At 32.9% G+C, this 27,616-nt stretch overlaps 1 protein-coding gene across 1 annotated transcript in view; it reads right to left on the minus strand.

Annotated features, from left to right (window-relative positions):
- Nucleotides 1-27,616, minus strand: part of TTC29 (tetratricopeptide repeat domain 29) — a 251,221-nt gene that overhangs the window by 213,529 nt on the left and 10,076 nt on the right. The window contains exon 3 of the mRNA XM_059923939.1: nucleotides 2,587-2,810. Within this exon, the coding sequence (XP_059779922.1) occupies nucleotides 2,587-2,810 (224 nt within the window). The remainder of the gene's footprint in view (nucleotides 1-2,586; nucleotides 2,811-27,616) is intronic.

Here is a 27,616-nt window from a genome sequence, read left to right on the forward strand (position 1 = left end):
TTGAATTATCTATTGATTTGGCTACCCATTACCATTATTGCCATCTCTTCCCCAGCCCCATGGGGCACAAGGCCCTAATCATAATGTTACAGATGGTACAGAGATGATTCACAACAATGGGAAATATAAGAAATGCTATCAGGGACAAAGAAACACTTTAACAAATAGAAAATAATCCAAAAAGAAATGATTGGCTTACTTTAAACACTTCTTTGCTATAAAACAGAAAGTGCTATTTTGAAAAGTAATTTAAATAACTCTAGGTTCCTGCTCTGCCAAGTCTCAAGGGACAGAACTGACCTGAGATGACTATTGTTAGTGCCACAGCTTTGATTACATGGACTTCACTGTGACCCTAGAGTGATGGTCTTTCCAGTGAAAAGCAATGAGAATACTCAGAGATATGCTGCTTCAAGATAATTGTCTCAGATTCCACAACCATATGGGGTGAAATCTTCGAGGCACTATTATTAAGAGATTCTGTATTCTAGATTGCATGTGTGTGTGTGTGTGTGTGTGTGTGTGTGTGTGTGTGTATGGGTTTTAAGATTTAAAATTAATTCAAGTTAATAAGAGTTTCTGTGCATATCCCTTATACCATTTTCTGGGACATTCTTAACTCAATCACAATTTTTCTCCTATGAAGTTCATGTGTTAAATGTGAAAAAATTACACACATTTTTAAAAAAGAGCATACAAATATTTACATGTCCTTCAACTGAAGTATTTCCAATAATTTTTTGCAATAATTTTAACTTTCTGTATTTTAACCAGGCAAAAGCCACTGCATTTTGAAGTCGATTACCCTACAGAAGAGTTGTTCTGAGCAAGAGGTGATTTTGTTCCATTTAACAAATGTAACCTTAGTTACCATGAATATATGATAAACCACTCAGTACAGAAAATATTTCATTACTTGTACCATGTGTATAAGACATTGGCTATTGTAAAGTTTGGACTTTTTAAATTTTTGGAATTGGAGAATCATTTTAATTTATATGTATATTTACTTTTCTTTAATAAAAGATTACAAATTAAAGTTTTCTACCTTCAAACAGATTATTTAACATTTAGTTTCTTTACAATTACAAAATGCTTTATGACAAGTTTCTCATATTTATGACACTTTATGACTAGTGATGTGTTTGGCTCATATTTATGCTACTAAAATGAATGCTTCTATTTAAAACATTTAGTGAATGTGATTAATTCACCTTAGAAAATGACTATGAGCAAATTTTATCTGGATCAATTCTATTTTCAGTAAAAATATCATTTCAGAATTTGGGGCTGACACTAGAATGTAGGTTTTCTTACAATAGCATTTTAAAATGTTAAACAGTTAATTTCTTGAGAAATTATATGTAAATCACATTTTAAAATTCACCAAAGGACTCTATTTTTAAAGTCAATTCTGCAGTTAAATACTTTTCATTATACAAATAATCAAATATTCACCTCTTGTCTACACACACACACACACACACACACACACGCACTCTAGTTCACATGTGGTGTTGTTAGGACTTTTGTATATCTCATATTTGTAAGTCAGGTCACAACCAGATAGGAAATATGTATATTGACTCCACTATAGAGGCTAAAAGACTTCTGCTACCCCTCTGATGCTGTTTCTATGTCCCTATCAATTTTCCACATTGTAGCACTGGGTAACAAAACGTTGTCTAATACTCTATTTTCCCATAGAAAGGCCTGAAAGGAAGTACAGACATCGTCATGTTGGGACTTGAGCTTCTCTTTTTGAGTCCTATGGTGTTTTCACACAAAAAGTTGAACAAAAGGATTTGTTTGGATTTGTTTGGTGAAAACACCAAATTTATATGCCAACTTTTGGGATTTCCTTTCTTTGATTATATAAAATGACCAATTATGAATATGTAAATAAGAAATACTTATGACAACAATATTGGTATAATTATAGTAGAGACTAAAATATTTTCTTCAATACTTGAAGCATATAGACTTTCTGGAAAATTTTAGGATACCAAAAAAAAAAAAAAAGGAATTTATTAGAGATGGTGTGATGGAAAATATAAAATTAACAATTTTATTCATAATTGTAAATTGCAGGCTTTTTATGTCTCCTCACTATTCACTAATAAAAATTCTCTGATAGAAATCTATAGAACTTATGGATAAAATCTTTAAATTACATTATACAAATACAAGAAAATAAGTATAATTGTCAAGTTATAGTACTCTGAAAGTGTCTCCTCAGTGAAAGTCAATATTCAGATTGTATATAAAAAAAAAACTATGGAACGATGTATAATTAATGATACCAAAGATTTTAATACATTGGAAAGCCCTGGAGATGTTATTAGGTGCTATTCATTGTCTTCCCTGGCTTAGAGTGACATCACCAGGATGGCCGTGTGTCTGGGCAGCCTTGTGATTCAGCGTCCTCTACCATTTATTCCATTAAGATGCTTAGCTGACTAGGTTGAATTGTGCTAGGGTGTCTCTCAATGTTTTAAATTCATACTTGAAACAATTTGGAACCTTCCCTCAGGCGCTCACTGTTCTGTCTTCTGCAGTGCTGCTTCCCCAAATCCTTCCACTCACCTTTCCTTTCAGCTGCTTCGGCCCTGGTCAGGTAGTAGTAGAAGTGATCCAGCTTGTCAGGCTGCTCTTCCAGGGGTCTCTGCAGCCAGAAGAGGGACCTTACTTTTGCAGCCTCCCTCAGGGCATCCCACTTCTCCATCAGAGCAAAGAGCTCAGTAAAAGACTTATGATAACCATCTCGCAGCATGTCCACACAGATGTTCTTCTTGTATGAGTTCCGGTAACTGGGAATAAGAATCAGAACACTGAACACGTTATTTTAATCCTTTAAATCTGTGCAGTGTTTTGATCCTATAATAATTAAAGGTTGAATCATGCTGCTTTTTTGTCCCTCAGTGGAAGCGCTGAAAACAATCTTGACCTCAAACACTTATAACTGAACAACTTCAGTTTAATGAAAGATGCCAGGAGCTATCTAAATACAGTAATTTTAGTGAAATTACATTATAAATATATCAGTTCCAGAGCTGAGCTCCCTTTGATAAGGACAAATAAGCTAGCTGACTGATGTTTTAGTCTATTTGGGCTGATATAACAAAATACCCCTGACTGAGTAGCTTATAAACAACTGAAATTTATTGCTCAGAGTTCTGCAGGCTGGAAATCCAAGATCAAGGCTCCAGGAAGGTCACCTTCTGGTGAGGGCCCTCTTCCTGGTTCACAGCCAGCATTTTCTAGTCATATCCTCACATAGTATAAGGAGCTAGGGAATAATCTGGAACCTCTTTTATAAGAGCACTAATCCCATTCATGAGCGCCCCACACTCCTGACCTAATCACCTTCTAAAAGCCCCAGTGACCTACAGCTTTGGGGATTAGGATTTCAGTATATGAATTTTAGGGAACACAACATTCAGGCCATAGCAACTGACAGTATCCAAAAATACTTAATACATTAGCCACCCACCAAAACAAAACAAAAAAACAGTAAGGCAAGCAAAATTCAAATGTGTTGTCGAACATCGAAACAAAGCTCTATTAAGTGGTTTCACTGTATGTTATGGAGGTTCATTCATTCATTAATTCATTTATGCAGAAAATGTTTATTGAAATCTCTTGCTAAATATATTTTAAAAATTATTTTCAGTTAGGATGAACTTAATGATTTGTTATATTACTATTTCACTTCTAACAATAATAAATCATATGCAAGGAGATGAAATGACAATTGAATAGTCCATTTATTTATTCAACAAATAGCTATTGAGCTTCCTGCTAAGTGCCAGGCATTGTTCTAGACCAAATAGATTCAATGCCCTTGTGAAGTGTATATTCTAGTGGGAGAACACAACCAACAAATAAGCAAACAAATCATAAATAATTTCAGATGATGAAAATTGCTATATAGGAAATAAAATGGTTATGGAATAACAGCTGTGTGGTGGCTATTATTATACTTAGCAAGAGGCCTAATGATATAGCTTTATACTAATTATTTTACATTTTTTTAAATAGGAGACAATTAAATATTTAGAACTGACTTGATGTGCTACTACTATCAATAAGCATTTCAGTGTGGAGTGGAGACAGTCTGGAATTAGAACACCTGAGGTTGAGGTCAGCTCTTTCTAACCTCTCTGGACTTCATTTCTTCTCATCTGTGACATGTGTATATTAATCTGTATTAATCTATGCCCTACCTACATCACAGGATTCTTCTAAGAACCAAGCAAAATTAAGTATGTGAAGATGCTCTGAGAAACATGAAGTCCTGCGATAGACTCACCCTACAGAGTTTAAAAAACAAATGAAACAAAAATGCCCAGCTCCCATCGCCAATAATTTTTTACTCAGGGGATCAGCTTAGGTCTAGAACAAAATACATACAGTGAGGAAGGGAGTGGGGAGAGGGAAGTGAAAAAAAAAAAAAGGGGGGGGGGGAAAGACCCAGATCATGGACTCCTCAAAGTCATGGTAAGAAGTTTGGACTCCAAGCTAAGAGTGGGATAGAGCCGTAGAAGGGTTTGGGTCAGGGAAATGAGTCAAAGAGATTGTCTTTTAGAAAAATCATCTGGAAGGAATGTCCTAGCTGAACTGCAACCCTCCTGTACCCGGTGGCCAGTACAAGCCACCTATTGTTATAGAACTAGTCCACAAAGAGAGTACGGAAACCACAGTCCCAGGCCAAAAAGTCACAAACCACCATCTTGTCAAAATGATGACCAAAAATATTTGAAATGGAAAGGACAGAAGCTATCACAGATTTTTGTTTCTGCCCTCTAGCCGAGAGTGTGGAGAAGGAAACAGTGAGATGCTGAGAAGGGCCAGGTCCTCTCTCCCCTACCCCCACGCCCCTGCCCTTTCACAAGGGCATGGAAAGGCAGCAAAAGTCAATGCAGAGACTTTCTCAGAAGAAGAGGACCGGAACCAGCCCACACAATGTCCCATAGCCCCTGAATGGTACGGGCCGAACACCGTAATTGTCTAGCGGGCTCCGAGTGTGTGACATAAAAGTTAATGGGAAGACTGGGTAAAAATATGAATGAGCACGATAATGAAATTCTTTTACACTTAAAAAAAAATAAAAATAAAAAAATAAATTCAAAATATTTGGAAAATACCCAGGATAAAAAAAAAAAAAAAAGTTAATGGGAAGAGAGGGCTGGTATGTTTAACACAATGTTGCTGGCCACAGCAAGGGGATGTGTGCTAAAAGGCTGTCGGATGCGCTGGGGACTGGGGACTGAAGGGGGACACAGCTGTAACTCTGCGGATAAGCAGCACTGCGGAGCTACTGAAAGAGTCAGGTCAGCATATTTCCAGAGCTGACAGAAAAGGATGAATCGAGTACATCAGTGACGGACCCCTGGACAGCATCCCATAGGTTAGGAACGCATTCAACTCCAAGTAAGAGAAAACTCGGCTCACAGTGCCTTCAGAACTAGACGTTTCTATTTCTCACAGCACAAGACACCTAAAGGTAGGCAGCTGCTGGTCTTGGTTCCATGGCCTGGCAAGTTCAAAGCCCATGCCTCTGGGATTATTTTATCCTTCCCCTCACTGGTCACTGGAGGGCTGCCCCAGCTCCAGACATCATGTCCACCTTCAAGGCAAGAAGAAAGGGGAGAGTTCGGTGGCATCAGCTGTGTCTTTCTCTATTATTGGGGAAAACAAAAGCATTCCTGCAACTTCTGTTGGAGTTCCACTTTGGTTCCATGGGTGAGAACTGTGTCACGTGGCCATCCCTGGCTGCAGGAGGCTAGAAAAACAAATATCCTGCCTGTTTTGGGGCACATTGCTGCCCCCAAATGAAACTGGAGTTATGTTAGCAAAGAGGGAGAAATGGATACCAGGGAGGCAAGTTCAATGTCTATCACAAGGTCCTAGATCAAGACCTGGGAGTAAATGCTGACAAACTTCCACTCTGAAGTTTGCCAGAGAAAGTTGGGCAGGATGCCCAGTTAAATTTGAATATCACAGAAACCACGAATGATTTTTTCTTAGTATTAGTGTGCCCCAAATATTGCATGGGAATACTTACACCAAATATATTTGTTTTTTTTGAAACTCAAATTGAAGTGTATGTTGTATTTTTATTTGCTAAACCTAGTAACCCTATTTCCCTCTACCCTGCACTCATGCTGTGTTGCTTCTCCGTGGGAAAACAGGGTGAGGGGAAGGAGTGTTAGAATCTGAATAACCTGAGAAATCACTGAATTGGACTGACTTTACCTAAGAGGGATGAGATTGGAATTTTACACTAGGGAGGATCAAGGCTTAGGGCCAGGAATTAAAATTAAGTCATAAAAAAATAAAGACTTTCAATTTAGCATGCTTGAGCTTGTTGACTCTGAAATTCACACCAGATCCAAGAGAATAGAACCAGGAGCGGGGAGAAGAAACGGGAGATTCTGGTGTTCATGCAAAGGAGAGGCCACGGGGGTTGAACTGAAGTAAGGCAGGGGGATAAATAGAAGTAGGTGGATTCAATACATATTTAGGAGATAAAAATACCGATTACTTGGTGACTGACTGGATGTTGGGGCTGATGGAAAGAGAAGAGCTAGGGTGACAGCCAGGAGTCGCGTGTGGGTATTTGGTAATTTGCTAAAGAGGGGAACACAAAAGAATGAACAGGTTTGGGGAAAGATAATAAGTCTGGGTTCAGATAACTTGAGTTTGAGGAGACTGAAGGGGACATCCAGATGGTACCCAAAAGGGCAGTATGAGGGATGGTAAGGAGGTTTGAGGGGACAAGGGGGGACAATAATTAATATCCAACCTTGCCTCAAACAAGCACTGCCACACAGAGAACAAGCTTATGGTTACCAAAGGGGGAAGGTGGGGAAAGGGACAAATTAGGAGTTTGGGATTAACAGATACACACTGCTGTGTATAAAATTGATAAGCAACAGGGACCTACTGTATAGCATGGGGAACTGTATTCAATATCTTGTGATAACCTATAATGGAAAAGAATCTGGAAAAGAATATCTATATGTATACATATATATCTATATATACATGTATATATAACTGAATCGCTTTGCTGTATACCTGAAACTAACACAACATTGTAAATCAACTCTACTTCAATTAAAAAACAACAACAAGCACTGCCACCTTTGTATGTCTATGCCTTGGCTGCCAGCATGTTTTCCTGTGAGTGAAGAAAACATACTGGGGCAAAAAAATTATAAATAAATAAAAATTAGAACGTTGATTTAAACAATGAGAATAAGTACATGTCAGGAGGCCATCTCAGTTCTAATCCCAGCAGGGACAGAAATGCAGAACATCATTCCCTGGGCCTTATTTCCCTCACCTGGAAGACGAGGGTGCTTTGGCTGGATTTGGTCCACCCAGCATCTAGTTTCATGTCCACAGACGGCAGTACTCCAAAGTATTTTTGGAAATGGCACATCACGTATCATCTTGGTGGGGCTTGATTTCAAAGACTCCCTAACCAAGGGATGGATCAGTGACCCAAATTAAGCCACTGGCCTCTCTCTCAGGATTTTGAATCTTGAGGCAAGAAACACAAAGATGTAGAAGGTTGCTGGAGCTCAGTCAACCTGGCAGTGACATCCTGACAAGAGTTGCAAGTAGTTCTTACTACCTAGACCCATTCAAGGGTCCCATGTCTTTTCCTTTTCTTTTGGGCCGGGTTCTCCCCTAAATTCAGCTAGTTACCAAATATCTTTCTAATAAAATCATTTCCATTTTATTTGGTCAGAATCAGTTTCTGCTGCCTGTGACCAAAGAATACGAACTGATTCAGAAGGGATTGTCTTGGTACCCAAGACATCTTTCAGCCTCAAAACATCCATGATATATAATTAATATCAATTTTTAAAATTTCTAGTAAATTTTTTAAAAAGACCATTCTTTGCAAAAGAGATTTCAAATAGAGATGTATTAAAAATGCCTATATAACTATGCTGATATCATCTCTATTTTATACACAGTTTTGTGTGCACACACATATGTACGTATGGTATTATTTAAGCCTCATTACTAATATTTGAGAGCCAGAAAGAGCAATTAGTGTTTTACTAAATGGGTTCCTATTTCAACCTTCATAGTTAATGAATATCATTTCTTTTAGCCAGAATAATTTTCATTTTTTAAATTTGCTATCTGAAAATATTTATAAAATTATATGTCAATTTCTACCATTATATGTGAATTTCTCAGGCTTTATATTTCATAACAGAGAATCATAGCCCAAAGTTTACTTGCTTTACAAAACGGAATTTTTAAAAAATGCAAAGAGAATCCAAATTCATTATTTTATTTATTTCATTTGGACATGAAGTTATTAGTCTTTGGTTTTATTTACATATTAAAACAAATACTTATCTAAATTAAAACATGCTCTCTTTAAGTATCAGAAGAAGAAAAATCTCCTTGACCTGAAGTCACTATACTGGGTGGAAGCTAAGAATTCTAGTAAAATTTCTGGAGAGATTTGATATCATGGAGTTTGAGGAGAGTTCTCCTGACAGCAAAGAGGCCATTCATAGAAGGAGAAGTTGTGACATTCACAGATATGCTGAATATCTAGAAATTTATATCCTAAGGAAGATCTTTGCCACTGCAGATACCTAAGGCTTTACCAGGCTAAGGGATGTAGCTGGAGAAGAATGGTTTTAAGAATGGAATTAAGTGGTCATGCATTTTATATGGATTTTTATTACTATGTAAGGCATTATTCAATAGAGATTCTAAATACTTTGAATTTACATCCAAATTTCCCCAAAAATTCTAAGTTAAAAATGTCTGTATACTGGAATAAAGTAAATCTGAACAATCTGACATAACTCCATAGCAGCTGAATGTGTGGAGATGCTGGGAAAGGGGGAACTTTCTATTAAACAGCCACGGAGGAGATATTATATCATTTTTAAATTCTACCTTAAACCATTTTGAATAGCTACTATTTATAGAGCACCTATGATGTGTCAGACATCATTTCTAAATCACACAATAACTCTACAAATACTACTTCCATTTTTACAGATAAAGAAACCATCTTCAGTGAGGTTGTGACTTACCCAAAATCATACAAGCTAATAAGTGGCAGAGGTGGGTTTCACACCCAGGTTTCTCTGATTCCAAATTCTGAATTTTTTCTCTTTACCACATTGCCTCCTATTATATCAAATATTGTTAAGTTTTCTTCTCCTCCTCATCCTGCACACGTTTTTTGGGTTTACTTGTATTGATTGTTTAGAAATTTGACATCATTATACAAGTATGATGTCACTCTCCAATTAGAAAGCCATTATCTTTCTTGGGAGTAACATATACACACTACTATATATAAAATAGATAAACAAAAAGGACTTACTGTATAACACAAGGAACTATACTCAATATTTTGTAATATACATATATATATAACTGAATCACTTTGTTGTACATCTGAAACTAACACAACATTGTAAATCAACTACACTTCAATCAAAAAGAAAAAAAAGAAAGCCATTTTCTTTATCCATGTTAATCCACATTTGTGCTGGATTGGGGAAAGAGACTAGTGTTATTTTGTGACTCAGAGAATCCCCTTCCTTAAAATGAGGGAGCAGACAACCAGTATCATCCATGCAAAGCAAATTAAATAGATGTGATTCCCACACAAACGTGTAAAGTCTAATGGGGAAAACACTGGCAAACATAAAACAAACATAAAAAAGGATAAAATTGTACGAATATGAAAAACATGAATGAATAGATATGTCAATCTATCTTATTCTCTTTGTACTTAGGTATTTATACTAGTTATTACATGGACTTTCAAAATTAAAATGCATTATCAACTATTCTAATATATGATTAATATATTTAACATATTTTTTCATAAGTCAAACTGAAATACTGTATCAAGGTGAAGCTGCACATTCAGTAAAATATTTCAAAAGCAGTTCAATAAGCTCAATACTTTAAAACAAGATCATAAAACTTTTATTTAATCTGACAAAGATAAACTCAAAAGATATGTTATATCTACTCAAAAGCCAGGGTAATACTTTTATTCCATTAAGTTAATATTTATAAGTCACTAGTGGGTTATCTATGTGTCAGTAACAACAGTCTTACATTCATATTGTAGGGATAAATGTTATTGGAATCACCCACGGGATAATTACATTGACACTTAAATTAATACTTAAATAGCTTCAGTTAATATAATTTCCATGGAATAAAGTGAATCTCTATTCTTACTCATACTTTTCAGTGTAGGTAGATATTATGTATAATTTGAGGGAGGAAAAAATCCATTTCTTGACACACACACATACTGATAAAACTCATATGTCGTGTGGATATGTTTCATAGTTTTTTTGTGTGTATGAAAAGGATACTTTTCTTTCCTAAAAAGCTAAAACAAGGACATAGCATTTCTTTAGCCACATAAATACATAAAGAGAGAGGAATTAGAAAGAAAAAAATTAACTATGTTTGAAATGATTTTACTTTAAAAGCATATAGAATGCTTTTACAATGAAAACTGAAAGCGTTTTTCTTAATATTACACACTTAGGTTTTTAACAATTGATTGATATGGATTAAGATAGGTTTTTAACAATTGATTGATATGGATTAAGAATACACTACTATCATTCATACATATTTTTGTGTAATAAACCATTGGAGTCGAGATTTTTAGAACTTTTAATTTATTTTCTAAGTACTTCAAAATAGAGCAAGAAAAAAAGTTTCAGTACAGAAAAGGCTCTTTTTAAATTTAAAGGATTTCCAATGAGTTGACTGGTCTCTGGGGGCATCTACTGGAAATTTCACAAACTGCAGTCACATCATGTAAATTTGATAACTTTCATTATCCATTTTAATACAGATATTATTTTAATTGGTATGCAAATAAGGTGACACTCAAAGAAGATAAATGTAAAGTTATGCATGGTATTCTATCTCATCCATCTGGTAACAGCAAAACATGTAGCTGTCTTTGGGTTCAGTCAACAAATACTCAACTGCTAAAAATGTAAATAGGGCAGGTGGCATATCACAGATTAACAGTTTCCAAACCATCCAATTCTCAAGCTTGGAAAAATTAAAAATATATTCTAGAGAGAAACATATACATACTTAGTAAGGAATTTTTATTAATCCAAATTAAATGCATATAAAAAGCACTTTTAAAATTATGATGGTCTCTCTAAAACAAATTCATTTTGTATCTCAGTATGTCCACGAATCATAAGTAACCTGGTAATCACTACTTATTTTCTATATAATTTAATTTGACTATTCATATGTTACTATCTCAAAAAGTATTTAGAATTTGTTATACTTGGAACAAAAGAATGTATCTATCCTTATAATTAATATTATAATTAGAGTTAGTTATTAATATAAATATTGTTATTAATTTCTCCTTAACATTTTTGGAGAAACTCTTTAAGGAAAATGAACATATAATGAACATGATACAATCATTGCAGCTCATATATATATATATTTAATTTTATTTATTTATTTAGTTAGTTTTGGCTGCGTTGGGTCTTCGCTCCTGCGTGTGGGGAGCGGGGGCTACTCTTCATTGCGGTGCGCGGGCTTCTCACTGAAGTGGCTTCTCTTGTTGCGGAGCATGTGCTCTAGGCACGGGGGTTTCAGTAGTTGTGGCACACGGGCTTAGTTGCTCCGTGGCATGTGGGATTTTCCCAGACCAGGGCTCGAACCTGTGCCCCCTGCATTGGCAGGTGGTTTCTTAACTACTGTGCCACCAGGGAAGCCCCTCATGCATAGTTTTAACATATATTTAAAATAAACCAAATAACTCATAATATTATTGCAGTTGTGACTAATCTTGTAACAGGAATTTCTAATATCACAGGCATTATAACAATCTTGATTTTCTTTGTAAAATATATTGGTCATATTTACTTTAAGAGAAAATTTTTAAAATAATTATGAAGATATATCTATTGTGCTATACTTAATTGTACTCTAATATACTTTTTATTGCTATAATTTTATATAAACCCCTCTAATAAAGATCAAAATATTTAACATTTTAGCTTCATTCCAGAGAAATACCACTAACGCATTGTAAGTTTATAGTTTCTGGAAACTTCACTAGAATTACCATCCAAATAAATGTGATATCACCTTTAATTGTATAAACCGAAAAAACTAATCAACATAAAATGTTTAAAAATCAGAACATGTTATTAATATAGCAGGACTTTTGTTTCAGTTTAGATTTAGATTCATTTTATAGCTGTATGTACTTGATAACTTAAAAAATAAATAAATAAATTCCAACCCCAAGAGGTTATGGAACATAATTTTTTGTGATTTTCCTAAACAATTAGAAGTTTGCTAATTTGAATCTTTAGAGGAAACTGTTACATATACAAGTTTTGCTTTGTGTTTTTGGAAAATACAAATTTTCATCTATTAATAATCAAAGTTAGAAAGCACAGTTAGATTTTCAACATTTAAAGGTATATGTACATTGAAAAATTCCATTTGGAAAACAATTATTTAACTAAGTTCAACCTTTAATTCTTTTCTAAAAATGTTAATAATAATAACTAAGAGAGTTTACCCATCGCATTTTGTAAATGGGACTATTACTAATTTAATTCTTTTGACAAAAAATAAAATACTAAAAATCAGCAAAGAATTCTCCCAATAGCACAGTAAGAATTCACTTCAACATGAGTGATTTTTATTTTAGGATATATGGTCTATGGGTGTAGAATGGAACAAAGATGATTTCTCAGATACGATTATATTAGAGCTGGTATTTAGCACAAAAGGCAGTAACTTTTTGTGAGATCAATAAATGTTAATCTGTCAAATAGTATTTTTGCTGGTGATTATTAGCCTTTATCAGAGGAAAGCTGTGGTTATTCAGCAGGCAGTACTGACTGCAATCCTTACAATGGCTTTAAATGATTCCCTTAATAATATAAAGGCATTTTTTTAATGTGTATACCCTGTAAGAATGATTTACTCAAATGATTTCCATTCAGTCAAATATTTGAAGTACAGTGATTGTCATCAATCAGGAAGGAATAAACTATGCATCAATCAATATAAAGTATTCCCAAAATATTTACCCATGTAGCTGTCACACACATTTTCTTTACTGAAAGATTTTCTTTATTGGAAAAATCTCAAACTTAGACACATTTTTAAAGTATTTCATTAGCAGTTCAGTGAAAAAGCACCAGAAGAAGCCTCCTTATGTGAGGCTAATTACAGATATAATCTTTATAAATGGTCTTATTACTTGCAAACCCCTTCAAGAAATTCAAACTTTTTTATGAAAGAATGTTTTATGCCAAAGATCAAACATGGAAAGGTATAAAATGAATGTCATTGTTTGAGAAGAATTTTCAGGGAACATATTTTCAACCCAGAAGTACCACACTTGAATCCAAACACCTTTGGCTAAACGAAGGAATCATATCAAGTCTTGTTCTTTCAATTTACACTGTAACTTTCCACTACAGGAAAACATAATTATATAACCAATTTATATTGATTATATTGTTACTTATCCAATTAAATATAGGCTGAAAAATAAAGCCTAAAAATAATCTTAGCTTTTGGATTAAGTTATAATGGTAAAAAAAACTGAATAAATAATATAATCCTGTCAGATTCTGTATCCTACTATCATGGCAATAAATGTAAGAAAAAGAGGAGAAAAACAAAAAATAAGGTTCATGCTACAAACAATGGACTATACACACATGTAAACATGATCATTCTAGCTCAACGCCATATTTTTGTCTAAATTAGTACTTCCAGTTTTAATTAATATAAAACTCCATATAATATGAGTCACTCTGTTTTTTTTAAACAATTCAGTGATTGCTCTCTAAATTTCTTGAAATTCTATTACTTAGGAAATTTTGCCTCAAATAATATCACTTAAAACTTTTCTTTCAATTCTTCATCTTTACACCTTTATAAATAAAAGAACTATCAATTCTCCACATAAATTGAGGGAAATAATCAAACTTTAATAAAGATGGAAAGCTGGAGAATATAAAGACAAAACTTAGTAAAAACAACAAGTTGCATTAAAAAGAAAACTTCAGCTCACTGTATTTTTTTTTTTACTAAAGTATGTCATACATTTTATCTTTGCAAGAGTTTGACGAATTTTGCAAGTAAAATTCTGTTTCCTCTACACTTGCTAATAGTCATGAGAATCTGTAGTTTGCACCTTCCCATTAAAAATGTATTGTATTTTTTTGAAATTATTCACCCCGCCTTTTATCCAGATCATGTCTTTGAAAGGAGGAAGTAGATAATAAATGGAATAATTCATGATTTCCCATTAAATATGAAACTTTCTTTTGCAGAGTTTAGAAAATGAAGTTCTACATAATGTACAAAAGTTGATTAGAACTTTTTTAACCTTTTCAGGAAAAAACCTTTCACATTAAACAACTGCATGTGTAGGTTTCTTTGGGAAAAGTAAACCAATCAATTCCTTATACCTATGGCTTTATCATACATATTCAAATGTTGCTCTTTCCAAACATATATCCCTTTATAATGTGTAAGTAGTTATTAAAATGATGGCTAGAAAAATAGTGTACATTGGGCTATAAACATGACAAGTATCTAAGAAATATATAACTGATGTTTAAATTACAAAGGGAAAAATCACATAAATTAGAAATGAAAACGAAACATTATTCGTGCTCTTTTCAGCAAGGTAATGGAAGATAGTGTGAGGGTAAATAACGAAACCTACATTTAGATGTCTCTTATTACGGCATTTCTTCTAGTGAGGTAATATTTTGTCATGATAAACAAATATATACCTTTATAAAACTTTTCCTTTGCAAAACTATCCATTGGGATCTGTTAACTACATTCTTTTTCTTTTGCCTTTTTTAAAAATTAATTTTAATTGGAGTATAGCTGCTTTACAATGTTGTGTTAGTTTCTACTGTACAGCAAAGTGAATCAGCTATACGTATACATATATCCCCTCTTTTTTCTTTTGCCTTTTTTTAAGATTAAAAAAACCAAAAAACAAATGATTTTTAGGCTCATTCTAGCTCTATCATTCTTTATTTCTTGGATAAGAAACCTGGAGTAAATTTAACTGAAGATAAATGTCAAGTTCTGACTATTTTAGGGCAGCTGGTGACCTCATTAGGTTTTGAAAAATTTTTTGTGTCATAATTCTTTCCAATAAATATATTTCAATTTTCCCCATATCAAAAAATAAATCAAGAATATATTTTCCCCTTTCAAACATGAATGCTTAAAAAGGTAACTACCATGTTGTAAGCCATGTGAAGAAACCTTTCATACTGTGTGCTCCTTAATTACCGTTGCAAAGGAGGTATGCATTACACATACAAACAGTGAAGCCAGGATTTCTCACAAACTGTATGTACACAGTGATCAAACTTCCAGAACATACTTTTCATTTTACGTTTAGTAAAAACTAAATTAATAAAAACAAAAAATAAGTTGATAATTTTGAAGCTTTTGTCAGACAACATCTGTATATAGCTATCTTATTTTCCTGAATGCTGCATTTTATTGCATTTCCTGAACATTAATTTTATTGCAGCTATCTCAAACATTTAGGAAATTCCTACTTATAACTAAGACCTTAGGGTATATCAAATCAAATATGTGCAACAATAAGAATATTGGAAGAACAAAAGGAAGTATTTGTGAGAAGATAAAATAAAAGAGCCTTGAATTCAAACTTTTAAAAAATTGTACAAGATAGATATATAGTAGGGATTATAACTTCCTTGAGATGGAGAACATGTTATTTGTTCCTTTTGTATTTTCTTATAATAGCACAAATGCCAACAAAAATAAAGATTATATAACATTATTAATATCAAATAAAATAGAATCAGGGCATAAAAAAATTAAAAAGGCATATGAATATCAGAGAGTCATAAATAGATTATTTTACTGAGAAATATGGCAGCTAGAAAACAATACTCCTAAAAATAATAGCTTCAAAATATGTAAAATTCACAGAAAAAGGAGAAATTGATCTTAATGTATTTTTTTTCAGAAAATTATAAATTAGAGGGAAAAAAGATTTGAATAACAATTGTCTAGCTTGATTGAAATAACAGGCTCAATCTAATAGATTCTGATCGTTTTCTGTATGAGAACTATCTACCAAATAGAAAATATATATTTATTTTTCAGACATACAAGGAATATTTATAAAATTAATCATGCACTGGCCACACTAAAAATGTCATAAACTGATATCACATATGGCACATTTCCTGAGCACAAGTATATATTCACTCCCCAATCCTGCATTCCCTCTTGCAAAAAAAAAAAAAAAAAAAAAAACCAAAAAGCCACAAGAAAAAACTATTCACCTGCAAATTTATAAATACACTTCTAATTTATTCATGGCCAAAAGGGGAAACCACTGTAGAAATTTTCATACACTTAGAACTGAAAGAAAAAAATTAAACATTAAATCCTGGGGGAAGAAATCATCATGGTATCAAAAGGAAATTTATAAGTTAAATTCATTTGTTAGAAAACAAGAGCAACACTTGGGAGTGAAAAAGCTAGATTTCAACTTAGGATGCTAGAAATAAAATCCTAACAAATTAAACAATGACATGAAGTCAAATAAAGGACAGGGAGGGAAATATTAAAGGCAAATGCATGAATTCATAAAATAGAGAACAAAAAATGTGACCCATAAAACAAACAAACCAAAAAACCTGGTTATGTGAAAAGACAAATAAATTTTGCAAGTACTTTATAATCAAGAAAAACAAAAATAGATAAGTCATCAAAATTGTACCAGGAATGGAAGAGATAATATATCTTCTATTACAATTATAGTAACTGCTAACTTTTAGTGTAGCAAAAGAAAATTATGGGTTAATATTATTATAATTTAGATACAAATTCCCCCCATACCACCCCCCCAAAAAAGAACTCATAGCAAACTAAAACCATAATGAATAAGTAGGGTTTATCCCAGAATTCCAAGAACAGTTCAAAATTAGAAAATCTCTTAACTTTATGATAATCTCAGGAGATGTTAGAAAATTATTTAGTAAAGTTCAAAACTCATTCTTGATTAAGAAAAGTGGAAACTAAAAAATGAATTCTCTATCTTGGTAATGGGTATCTATTAAAACCCTATAGCATAAAGCTTCATATTTTGCGGTACATTAGAATCATTTCCACTAAAGTAAGGAATTTGAAGGGATCCCTGCTGTCACTCCTATTATTTAACACCATGTACTGTTAAATAGACATTCTTGCCAATGTAGGACTCAATATTTTAATGATACCAATTCTCCTAAAATAACATATAAAATCAAGGCAGTCCTAATAAAACCTCAATGATATTCTCCTGACTCTTGGCAAGATAATTCTAAAATTCATATAAAATGGTTAATGTACAAGAAAAACCTGATCATTTGGAACAAAGAGAGGGACTGTCTGCCAGATATAAAATACATTTTAACTATATTAATAAAATGATTTGTGGCACTGACACAAGAAAAGACAAATAAATCAATGGAACAGAATATATATGTATATGTGTATGTATACACACATGAAAATTTGGTATTTAATAGAAGTGACATTTCAATTCAGGGGAAAGTTTTGGGTACAATTGATATATTTGCAAATTTTGTTGGTTTTATATATTAATATTTCTATATTATTATTTTTGTATATAAATAATATAGTTGATAGCATATGTTATATTACCTTTCCACATTTAATGGAACATTTAAGCGATACACAAATCTCAATTTCCTAATCATTTTCTTGACCTTAATGTATGTGTTACATATATATTAAACCTTTATCACTAAGAACTTTCAGGTGTTTAATCACAACAGTTTTAAAGCAACTTTGTAACATTCATTTTGAACTTCTGAGTTATGTACATTTTTTCTTAGCCCCCTAGCTTCCTCTTTCTTGAATTCTCTTTTCTTTCCCCTAGACTCTAAAGTGGCCATTTGGGGCAGGGATGAAGGGTCCAGAAAGACTGCATAGGAAGAGATGTTTTCCAGTCCTCATATCTGAAAAGATTTTTGTTTTGCCCTCAGTTTTGATTAATAGTTTATCTGGGTACAGAATTCTAAGTTAAAATAATTGTTCTGCATATCTTAAAGACATCCTTCCTTTTTTTATAGAACCAAGTGTTATTACTGACAACTGTGATGGTAGTCTGATCTTTGTTTCTTGATGACAACCATTCTCCCAAACTCTGAAAGCTTTTAGTATCTTCTCTGTATACTTAGTATTCTGAAATTTCATAAAGATGTATTGAAGTGGGTTTTTTCTTTTCTTTTCTTCCTTTTTCTTTCTTTCTTTCTTTCTTTTTTTTTTTTTTTTTGTTGTTGTTGTTGTTCTTTCCTTTCTGGTTACTTTGGTAGTCACAGCCCAAAGATCTGTGGGTTTTTTCCAGTCTAAGATATCTATGTCTATGTCTCTATCCATATCTCTATCTCTGTCCATCTATATCTACCTATATAGCTATCATCATTCATTCTCTCATCTCTTTCTCTTGGATAAATATTCACCACCTGGACTGTGTTGTGTATCTTATGCCTTTTAAAACATTTTCTATATCTTTTCTGTTTTTATTCTACATATTGATAGCCTTATCTTTCTTTTCCATCATTTCCTTTGAGTTTTAAAAAATATTTCAGCTACCTTTAATTTTGAAGAATTCTTTTTCTTTAAATGATTTCATAGCATCAGGTTACATTTGAGGGATGTAAGATTTTTCTACAACATCTATAAGGAAAGAAATTGGAAATCTCTCAGATTTCCTCTTTTCCCTATAGAAACTTTGTTTCAGCTGACATTGAGTGTGCTCTCTGTTCATCTTTTTTTCTTTTGTATTGTAATATTTTCTCAAATATCAGAGGCTATTTGTCTATTCATAATTAATGAAGTTCTCAATTTCTTAACATAGGTAGTACATTTGGGTTTCCTCTGTTTGTAGGATTCATCCTGAGATTTATGGGTTGGGAGAGCACAAGCTGGCTATTCCTTTCACTGATGCCAAATGAAACGGACTCTGTACAGTACACCAGCTTCCCTGACAGGAGCTCAGGCCAACTGTTACTTTTTAAGGTTTTTTTGCATCACTGTTTATGAGGAATATTATTATTCTGTGGTTTTCTTTTTATGTAATGACTTTTTCTGGTATTGGTATCAGGATAATTCTGGTCTCATAGAATGACTTGAGAAGTGTTTCTTCTATTTTATTGAAGAGTTTGTGCCAAATTGATGGTTTGTTTTTTTTTCCCAAATGTTAGGTAGAATTCACCAGTGAAGCAAAATGGGCATGGAATTTTCTTTGTGGGAAGTTTTTAAACTATTAATTCAATGTGTTTAGTGAATCTACGGCGATATCTATTTCTACTTAAGTGAATTTTGGCAGTGTCTCAAGAAATTTAGCCATTTCTGTAAGTTGTTGAGTTTACCAGTATAAAGTTTATTTCCTAATTAGCATTTTAATATTTATGTAATCTGTAGTGATGTGTCCCCTCTTTCACTTCTGAAATTGGTAAATTGTGTCTTCTTTTTTTTTCTCTGATCATTATGACTAAAGATTGATCAACTTTACTGATCTTTTCAAAGAAGCAGTTTTTAGTTTCATTGATTTTCTCTACTGTTTTCCTGTTTTCTGTCCCCATTTTACTACTACTTTTTCTCTATTTTCAGTTTAATTTTTTTCTAGTTTTTTAAAATGAAAACTTAGGGCAATAACTTTAGACATTTCTATTTTTCAAATATGAACATTTTAATGCTATAAACTTCCCTTTAAGCACTGCTTTAGCTTCATCCTACCAATTTTGATATGCCATTTTTTTTTAAATTCAGTTCAAAGGATTTTCTAATTTGCCTTGATTTCTTCTTTGATCTATGGTTTATTTAGAAATATGTTGTCTAGTTTCCAAATTTGTGGGGATTTTTCAGAGATCTTCCTGTCGTTATTTCTAATTTAATTCCATTGTTGTAAGAGAAAATAATTTTTAGGATTTAAATCCTTTTAAGTATATTGAAATTTGTTTTATGGCTCAGAATATCATCCCCTTTGAAAAGTGTTCCATGTGTACTTGAAAATAATGTGTGTTCTGCTGTTGTTTGGTGGAATGTATGTAAATGCCAATTATTTAAGCTGATCAATGGTGTTGTTCAAGTCTTCAATATTCTACTGATTTTTTAATCAATTATTGAGAGAGTGGTGTTAGAATCTCCAACTATAATTGTGAACTTGTCTGTTTTTCCTTTTCCTTCTATCAGTTTTTGTTTTACTACTTTGAAGTTCTGTCATAGGAACACAAACATTTAGGATTATGTGTTCTTGATGAACCAACTTCTTGTATCATTATGAAATGTTACTTTTTATCCCTGGTAATATTCCAACTGCTTTCTGAAAATGTATTTCTGAAAATCTTGGAATCTCTCATTTTTCTTCCTTTCCTATCATGTTAAGAATTTACTATCTTTTGGACTTTTGAGTGGTCATTTCAAATATAGGAAGGAAATGTGTTTAGCCATCCATCTTGATCTTGAAGTGGAAAAACCCCTAAACTAAACTTTTAAGACAGTTGCCTCATTCAGCAATGTATTTCTGTGGCTACATTGGCTGTAGGATAAGGGATTGTTTCAGACAAGCTTAAGGGGATTTTATGGAAATATGAGTCAGGGTTATAGAATAACTGGGTCCTTATGAGATGAACCCAGAGAGAGGTTCTAGATCCATAACAGTACTGGGAATTCACGAGGAGTCTAGAAATCTGATCTCTGATTCATGCCTGATTCATTTTCTTTCTAGTTTGTTCATTCCTTCCTCTCTGTGAATCATTTTTTCTGTCTCATTGTTTCTGCTTCTTTATAACATTAGATTGCCTTGGTCAAAGTACTTAATCTCCCTATGCCTTGGTCTCTGGAAGTAATAACAAGGTTTATTTCCAGGTTTATTGTGAGGATCACTAAAAACACAGACCAGCACACAGTATTAATGTAATATGTCTTACCCATTACTATTTGGCCTAAAATAAAACCTGGCTAAGAGATGTAATATTTATGACAAGCTGTCTATACATCCATTTCATTGTTCATTAGGTGTGCAAAGTTTTATATTGCTCCATTTTTCTTATATAAGATCATGTGATAACTTTCTTTTGGAATTTAGTATCAGGAAAAAGCTTATCTCTCTTGAAGAACTGATATGCTTCCTTTCATCGGGTAATGAGGATTCTCTAGTCCATCACATCTCCCTTTTTGCCCAGTCTGCCCAGAAGTTCAGAGTGAAGTTTAATGTTTCTTCAGGGGAACTATATTAACCCTGATGGGCAGTATATTTATGTATTTTTCCTTCTTTGCCTTTCATTTTCTATATATAATCTGACAGTTATGTAATATAAAACATTAATTTTAAGTTTCTTCAATTCTCTCCAGAAAGAATGTTAACAAGAAATAAAGCATTATTTTATGTAAGTCAGAAGAATCTTAAAGGAGAATGAAACACTGCTTTCAAAGAACTCTGAGTCTAGAGCAGAATCCTTTCCTTATGGCAATTCACAGCAAGAAAGACATTTTACATTGCAATTCAGTACATGTACATATATATTTCACATATGTATGTATATGAAACAAATTTTAAAAGCACTAATACTCAAAATGTTCTGATCTCTTTGTAAATATTAACTCAATTAATCCTCATAACCATTCCATGAGCCAGGCCCTCTTATTGTTACCCTTATTTTTTTACATGAGAAAACTGAGGCACAGAAGGGTTAAGTAACTTGGCCAAAGTTGACCAGTTACCTTGTTAGTAAGTATAAAGCTGGGTTTGAGTCCAGGGAGTCTGGTTTTAGAACCCATGCTCTATTTCATTACATCTGGCAACCCGCTCTATGGAATGAACCCCTTTGTAATTTTATTTTACTATAGTCTTTCATATTTTAAATGTTTATCATGATACCCAAACTCATGGGTCATAAATCACTACCCACTAATGGACCACAATCTTAGATTTTTAAACATTAATCAGGAAGGGAAAAAAACAAAACACATGTACATGATTGTCAAAGGCTATTAAGAGTGTTCAAGCAGGCACTCTGAATTCTTACCATGTGAGTGAGGATGGATCAAAGGAGGCCTCAAAGGGCAAGAAACCGTTAAGCTGAGGCTGATAGAGACGTTTATCAAGTACACAAGGCATGGGAGAAGGAGAAGGGCATTTCAGGCAGAGCACATATATAAGGCTACAAAGGGGTAAAAGATCCCCATTCATCAATTGCCCCAACACCTGTGAGCCGAGCACTGTATGAGTACTGAGGATGCACATGTGAGCAAAGTAGCCATGGCTCCATACATACATACTAATACACACTATATATATTTATTTATAAACATATGTGTATTTATAAACACACACCTCCCAGCTCAAAGTACAGAGTATTTAAAATGATCTCAGAGACTCATCCCAATACAAAATTTTGAAAATTTCCAAATAATCTAATTAAAAATAATAGAGGAAAAATATTTCCTGCAAATTTATACATTCAATTTAATAGACCAACATATGCATTGTGGGAGTCCCAGGAGGAGAACAGAGACTCTTTTAAGAAAAATGGTGAAAACTTCCCAAGTTTGATAAATGTCATGAATATAAGTATTTGAGAAATTCAACAAACTCTAAGTAGGAAAATTCAAAGAGGTACACACTGAGACACATTATAATCAAACTCCCAAAGGCAAAGACAAAGAGTGAATCTTTAAAGCAGCAATTGAGAAGCAATTCATCACATACACAGCATCCTCAATAAGGTTTTAAGCAGATTTCTCACTAGAAACTTTGGAGGCCAGAAAGCAGGGTCTTTTTTTAAATTTTTTTTTTATTGGGGTATAGTTGTTTTACAATGTTGTGTTAGTTTCTACTGTACAGTGAAGTGAATTATATATTCAAAATGCTAAAAGAAAAAAAACTGTCAACCAAAATTCTTACATCTGGCAAAATTGTCCTTCTAAAGTGAGGAAGAAATTAAGAACATTCCCAAATAAACAAAAGCTGAGGAACTTTATTTCTACTGGACCTGCCCTGCAAGAAGTGCTAAAAGGAGTCCTGCAGGTTCAAAAAGAGTAACCTGAAGTCATATGAAGAAATAAAAGTCTCAGCAAAGGTAGACACATAGTCAATTATAGAAGTTAGTATTTTTGTAACAATAGTTGGTAACTTCACATTTTGTTTTCTACATAATTTAAGAGACTAATGCATTTATAAAAATAATTATTCTAAGAACTAGCAGTATTGTATATTTGATTTGTAACTCCACATGTTGTTTTCTACATAATTTAGGATATAGCATTAAAAAAACAATTATTAATGTATGTGTGGGAGCAGAGGGTATCTGTAAATCTCTATACCTTCCCGTCAGTTTTGCTGTGAACCTAAAACTCTAAAAAAATAAAGCCTTTCAATAACAAAATGATTAGTTTGTTTTTTGGATGCAAAATGTATAAAGATGTAGTTTTACAACATCAATAATCAAAAGAGGTAGGAATGGAGCTCTCAATAAGCAAAGTTTTTGTATGTTAGTGAAGATAAACTGGTAAAAATTCAAAACAGAGGTTATAATTTTAGGATATCAGATGTAAGCCCCATGGCAACCACAAATAAAATAGTTACAGAATATACACAAAAGGAAATGAGAAGGGAAGTCAAAGGTTTCACTACAAAAAAAAAATCAACATAAAAGAATACAGTAATGCAGGAAATGAGGAACAAAGAAGCTATAAGGTACATAAAAAACAAACAGTAAGTGACAGAAGTCCCTCCTTGTTAGTAATTACTTTAAATGTAAGTGGATTAAACTCTCCAATCAAAGGACAGAGACTGGCAGAATGAATTAAAAAACGTGATCCAACTATGTGCTGTCTACAAGACACTCACTTTAGATCCAAGACACAAATAGGCTAAAATGAAATGATGGGGAAAGATATTTCATGCCAATAGTAACAAAAAGAGAGTAGGGGTGGCTATACTAATGTCAGACAAAATAGACTTGAAATTAAAAAAGGGCTATAAGAGACAAAGGAGGCTGTAATATATTAATAACAGATTCAATACAGGAAGAAGATACAACTGTCATAAACGTTGATGCACTTAATAAGAGACCATCAAAATAAATAAAGCAAAAATTGACAGAATTGAGGGGAGAAATAGACAGTTATACAATAATAGCTGGAGATTTCAATACCTGACTCTCAATAATGGATAGAACAACCAAACAGAAGATAAGTAAGGAAACAGAGGACTTGAACAATACAATAAACCAACTAGACGTAACAGATATATGCAGAACACTCTACCCAACAATGACAGAATACACAGTCTTCTCAAGGGCACACAGGACATTTTCCAGGATTGACCATATATTAGGCCAAAAATTAAGTCTTGATAGATATCACACAAAGTATCTTCTTCAGCCACAACTAGAGTAGTCATTAAGGGAGGGAAAACTGGAGAATTCACAAATTGTGGAAATTAAATAACACACTCTTAAACAACCAATGGATCAAAGAAGAAATCACAAGGGAAATTAGAAAATACTTAGTGATGAATGAAAATGAAAACACAACTTGGCAAAACTTATGAAATGCAGTGAAAGCAGTGCTAAAGGGGAAATTTATAACTATAAATGCTTAAATTTATAAAAAAGAAAGATCTTTTAAAAAACATTTAAAAACAAAAAGATCTCAAATCAACATTCTAACCTTACAATTTAATGAATTAGGAAAAGAACAAACTAAACCCAAAGCTTTCAGAAGAAAAAAAAATAATAAAGATTAGGGCAGAGATAAATGAAATAGAGGATAGAAAAAGAACTCAATGAAAACAAAAGTTGGTTCTTTGCAAAGATCAACAAAATTGAGAAACCTTTAGCTAGATCAACTAAGAAAAAAACAGAGAAGACTCAAAGTACTACAATCAGAAATGAAAGTAGGCTTTGCTGTACAGCAGAAACTAACACAACATTGTAAAGCAACTATACTCCAATAAAAAGAAAGAAATGAAAGTAGGGACATTACTACCAATTTTAGAGATAAAAAGGATTATTAGAGAGTACTGTGAACAACTCTGTGTAAAAAATTGGATAACGTAAATGAAATGGACAAATTCCGAGAAACAAAACCTACCAAGACTGAACCATGAAGAAATAATAAGCCTGAACTGACCTATAACTTGTAAGGATAATGAGTCAGTAATCAAAAATCTCCCAACAAAGAAAAGCCCTGGATGATGGCCTCACTGATTCATTCTACCAAAAATGTAACGGACTACCACCAATTCTTCTCTAACATTTCAAAAAACTGAATGGGAGAGAACACTTCCTATTTCGTTCTGTTAGGCCAGCATTGCCCTGATACCAAAGCCAGAAAAAAAATACCTCAAGAAAAGAGAACTACAGACAAATATCTCTTATGAACATTAATTCAACAAAATACTAGTGAAGGGAATTCAGCAGCATATTAAAAGGATTATATATCATGGCCAATTGGAATGCAGGGATGGTTCAACGTACTAATACTTATCAATGTAATACATCATATTAACAGAATGAAGAAAAAATTACCATATGATCATCTCAATGCAGAAAAAGTATTTGACAAAATTAAATACCCTTTCATGATAAAATACTCAACAAATTAGGAATAGAAGGAAACTGCCTCAACATAACAAAAGCCATATATGAAAAACTCACAGTGAGCATCATACTCAATAGTGAAAGACTGAAAGCTTTCCTCTACGATTAGAAACAAGGCAAGAAGGCCCAGTTTCATTACTTCTATTCAACACAGTACTTAGAGCAATTAGGCAAGAAAAAGAAATAAAAGGCATTAAAACTGGAAAGGAAGAAGTAAAATCATCTCTGTTTCGAGCTGTTGTGATTTTATATGTCGAAAACTTGAAAGATTCCACCAAAAGCTATTAGAACTAACAAACAAATTCAGCAAAGTAATAACAAATTCTGGATACAAGATCAACATTCAAAATTCAGTAGTATATGTATACACTAAGAATAAATAATTTGAAAAGGAAATTAAAAAAACAATTCCACTTACAATAACAAAAATAATAAAATAAAATACTCAGGAATTAACTTTACCAAGGAGGTAAAAGACCTGTGCAATGAAAACTATAAAACATTGCTGAAAGAAATTAAAGAAGACATAAATAAATAAAAAGACATCTTATGTTCATGGATTAGAATATTTAATATTGTTATGATGTCAATACTACCTAAAGCAATTTACAGATTCAATGCAATCCCTATCAAAATACCAATGACAATTTTTTTAGAAGTAGAAAAATTCATTCTAAAATTCATATGTAATTTCAAGGGACCTGAATAACCAAAATAATCTTGAAAAAGAAAAAAGGTGGACTCATACTTCCTGATTTCAAAACTACTACACAGTTACAGTAATCAGTGTGGTACTGGCATAAAGACAAACATATAGACCAAAGGAATGGAATAGAGAGCTCAGAAATAAATCTTCACATATATGGTCAAACAATTTTTGACAAGGGTATTAAGACTATTCAAAGGAGAAAGGACAGTTTTTTTCAACAAATGATGATGGGAAAACTAGATATCCACATGCAAAAGAATGAAGTTGGATGCTTACCTAACACTATAGACATAAATTAACTCAAAATGGATCAAAGACCTAAACACAGTAGCTAAAAGTATAAAACTCTTGGATTTGGCAATGATTTCTTGGATATGACAACAAAAGTACAGGCAACACAAGAAAAAGTAGACAAATTAGACTTCATGAAATTAAAAAAAATTTTGCCATCAAAGGATACTATCAACAGAGTGAAAGGCAATCAATGGAATAGGAGAAAATAATTGCAAATCACATATCTGATAAAGAATTAATATCCAGAATATAGAAGTATTCCTAAAACTTAATAATAAAAAACAAACAACCCAATTCAAAAACAGAAAGGACTTGAATAAACATTTCTCCAAAGAAGAGATCCCAAGGACCAATAAGCACATGAAAAGATGCTCAATATTACTAATCACTGGAGAAATGTAAATCAAGAACTCAATGAGATACCCCTCACACTCATTATGATGGCGACTAGCATGAAAGCAGAAAACGATAAATGTTGGTGAAGATGTGAAGCAACTGGAACCCGTGTGCGTTGTTGGTGAGAATGAAAAATGGTACAGCCTTTGTGGTGGCAGAATGGTGGTTCTCAAAAAATTTTAAATAAAGTTATCAAATGATTCAGTAATTCCACTCCTGGGTATATACTCAAATGAACTGAGAACAGGGTCTTAAAGAGATATTTATACACCCGTGTTCACAGGAAACATTATTCACAATAGGTAAAACACTGAAGCAGCCCAAGTGTCCATTGACAAATGAATGGATAAGCGAAATATAAACATACAATGGAATAGTATTCAGCCATAAAAAGGAAGGAAATTGTTACAAATGCTACAACATGGAAGAAACTTGAGGATACTGCAAGCCCTAGGAAAGCAAGAGTACTTGTGAGCCCATAATC

This window comes from Balaenoptera ricei, chromosome 5, assembly GCF_028023285.1.
Source record: "Balaenoptera ricei isolate mBalRic1 chromosome 5, mBalRic1.hap2, whole genome shotgun sequence".
Lineage (NCBI taxonomy): Eukaryota > Metazoa > Chordata > Mammalia > Artiodactyla > Balaenopteridae > Balaenoptera > Balaenoptera ricei.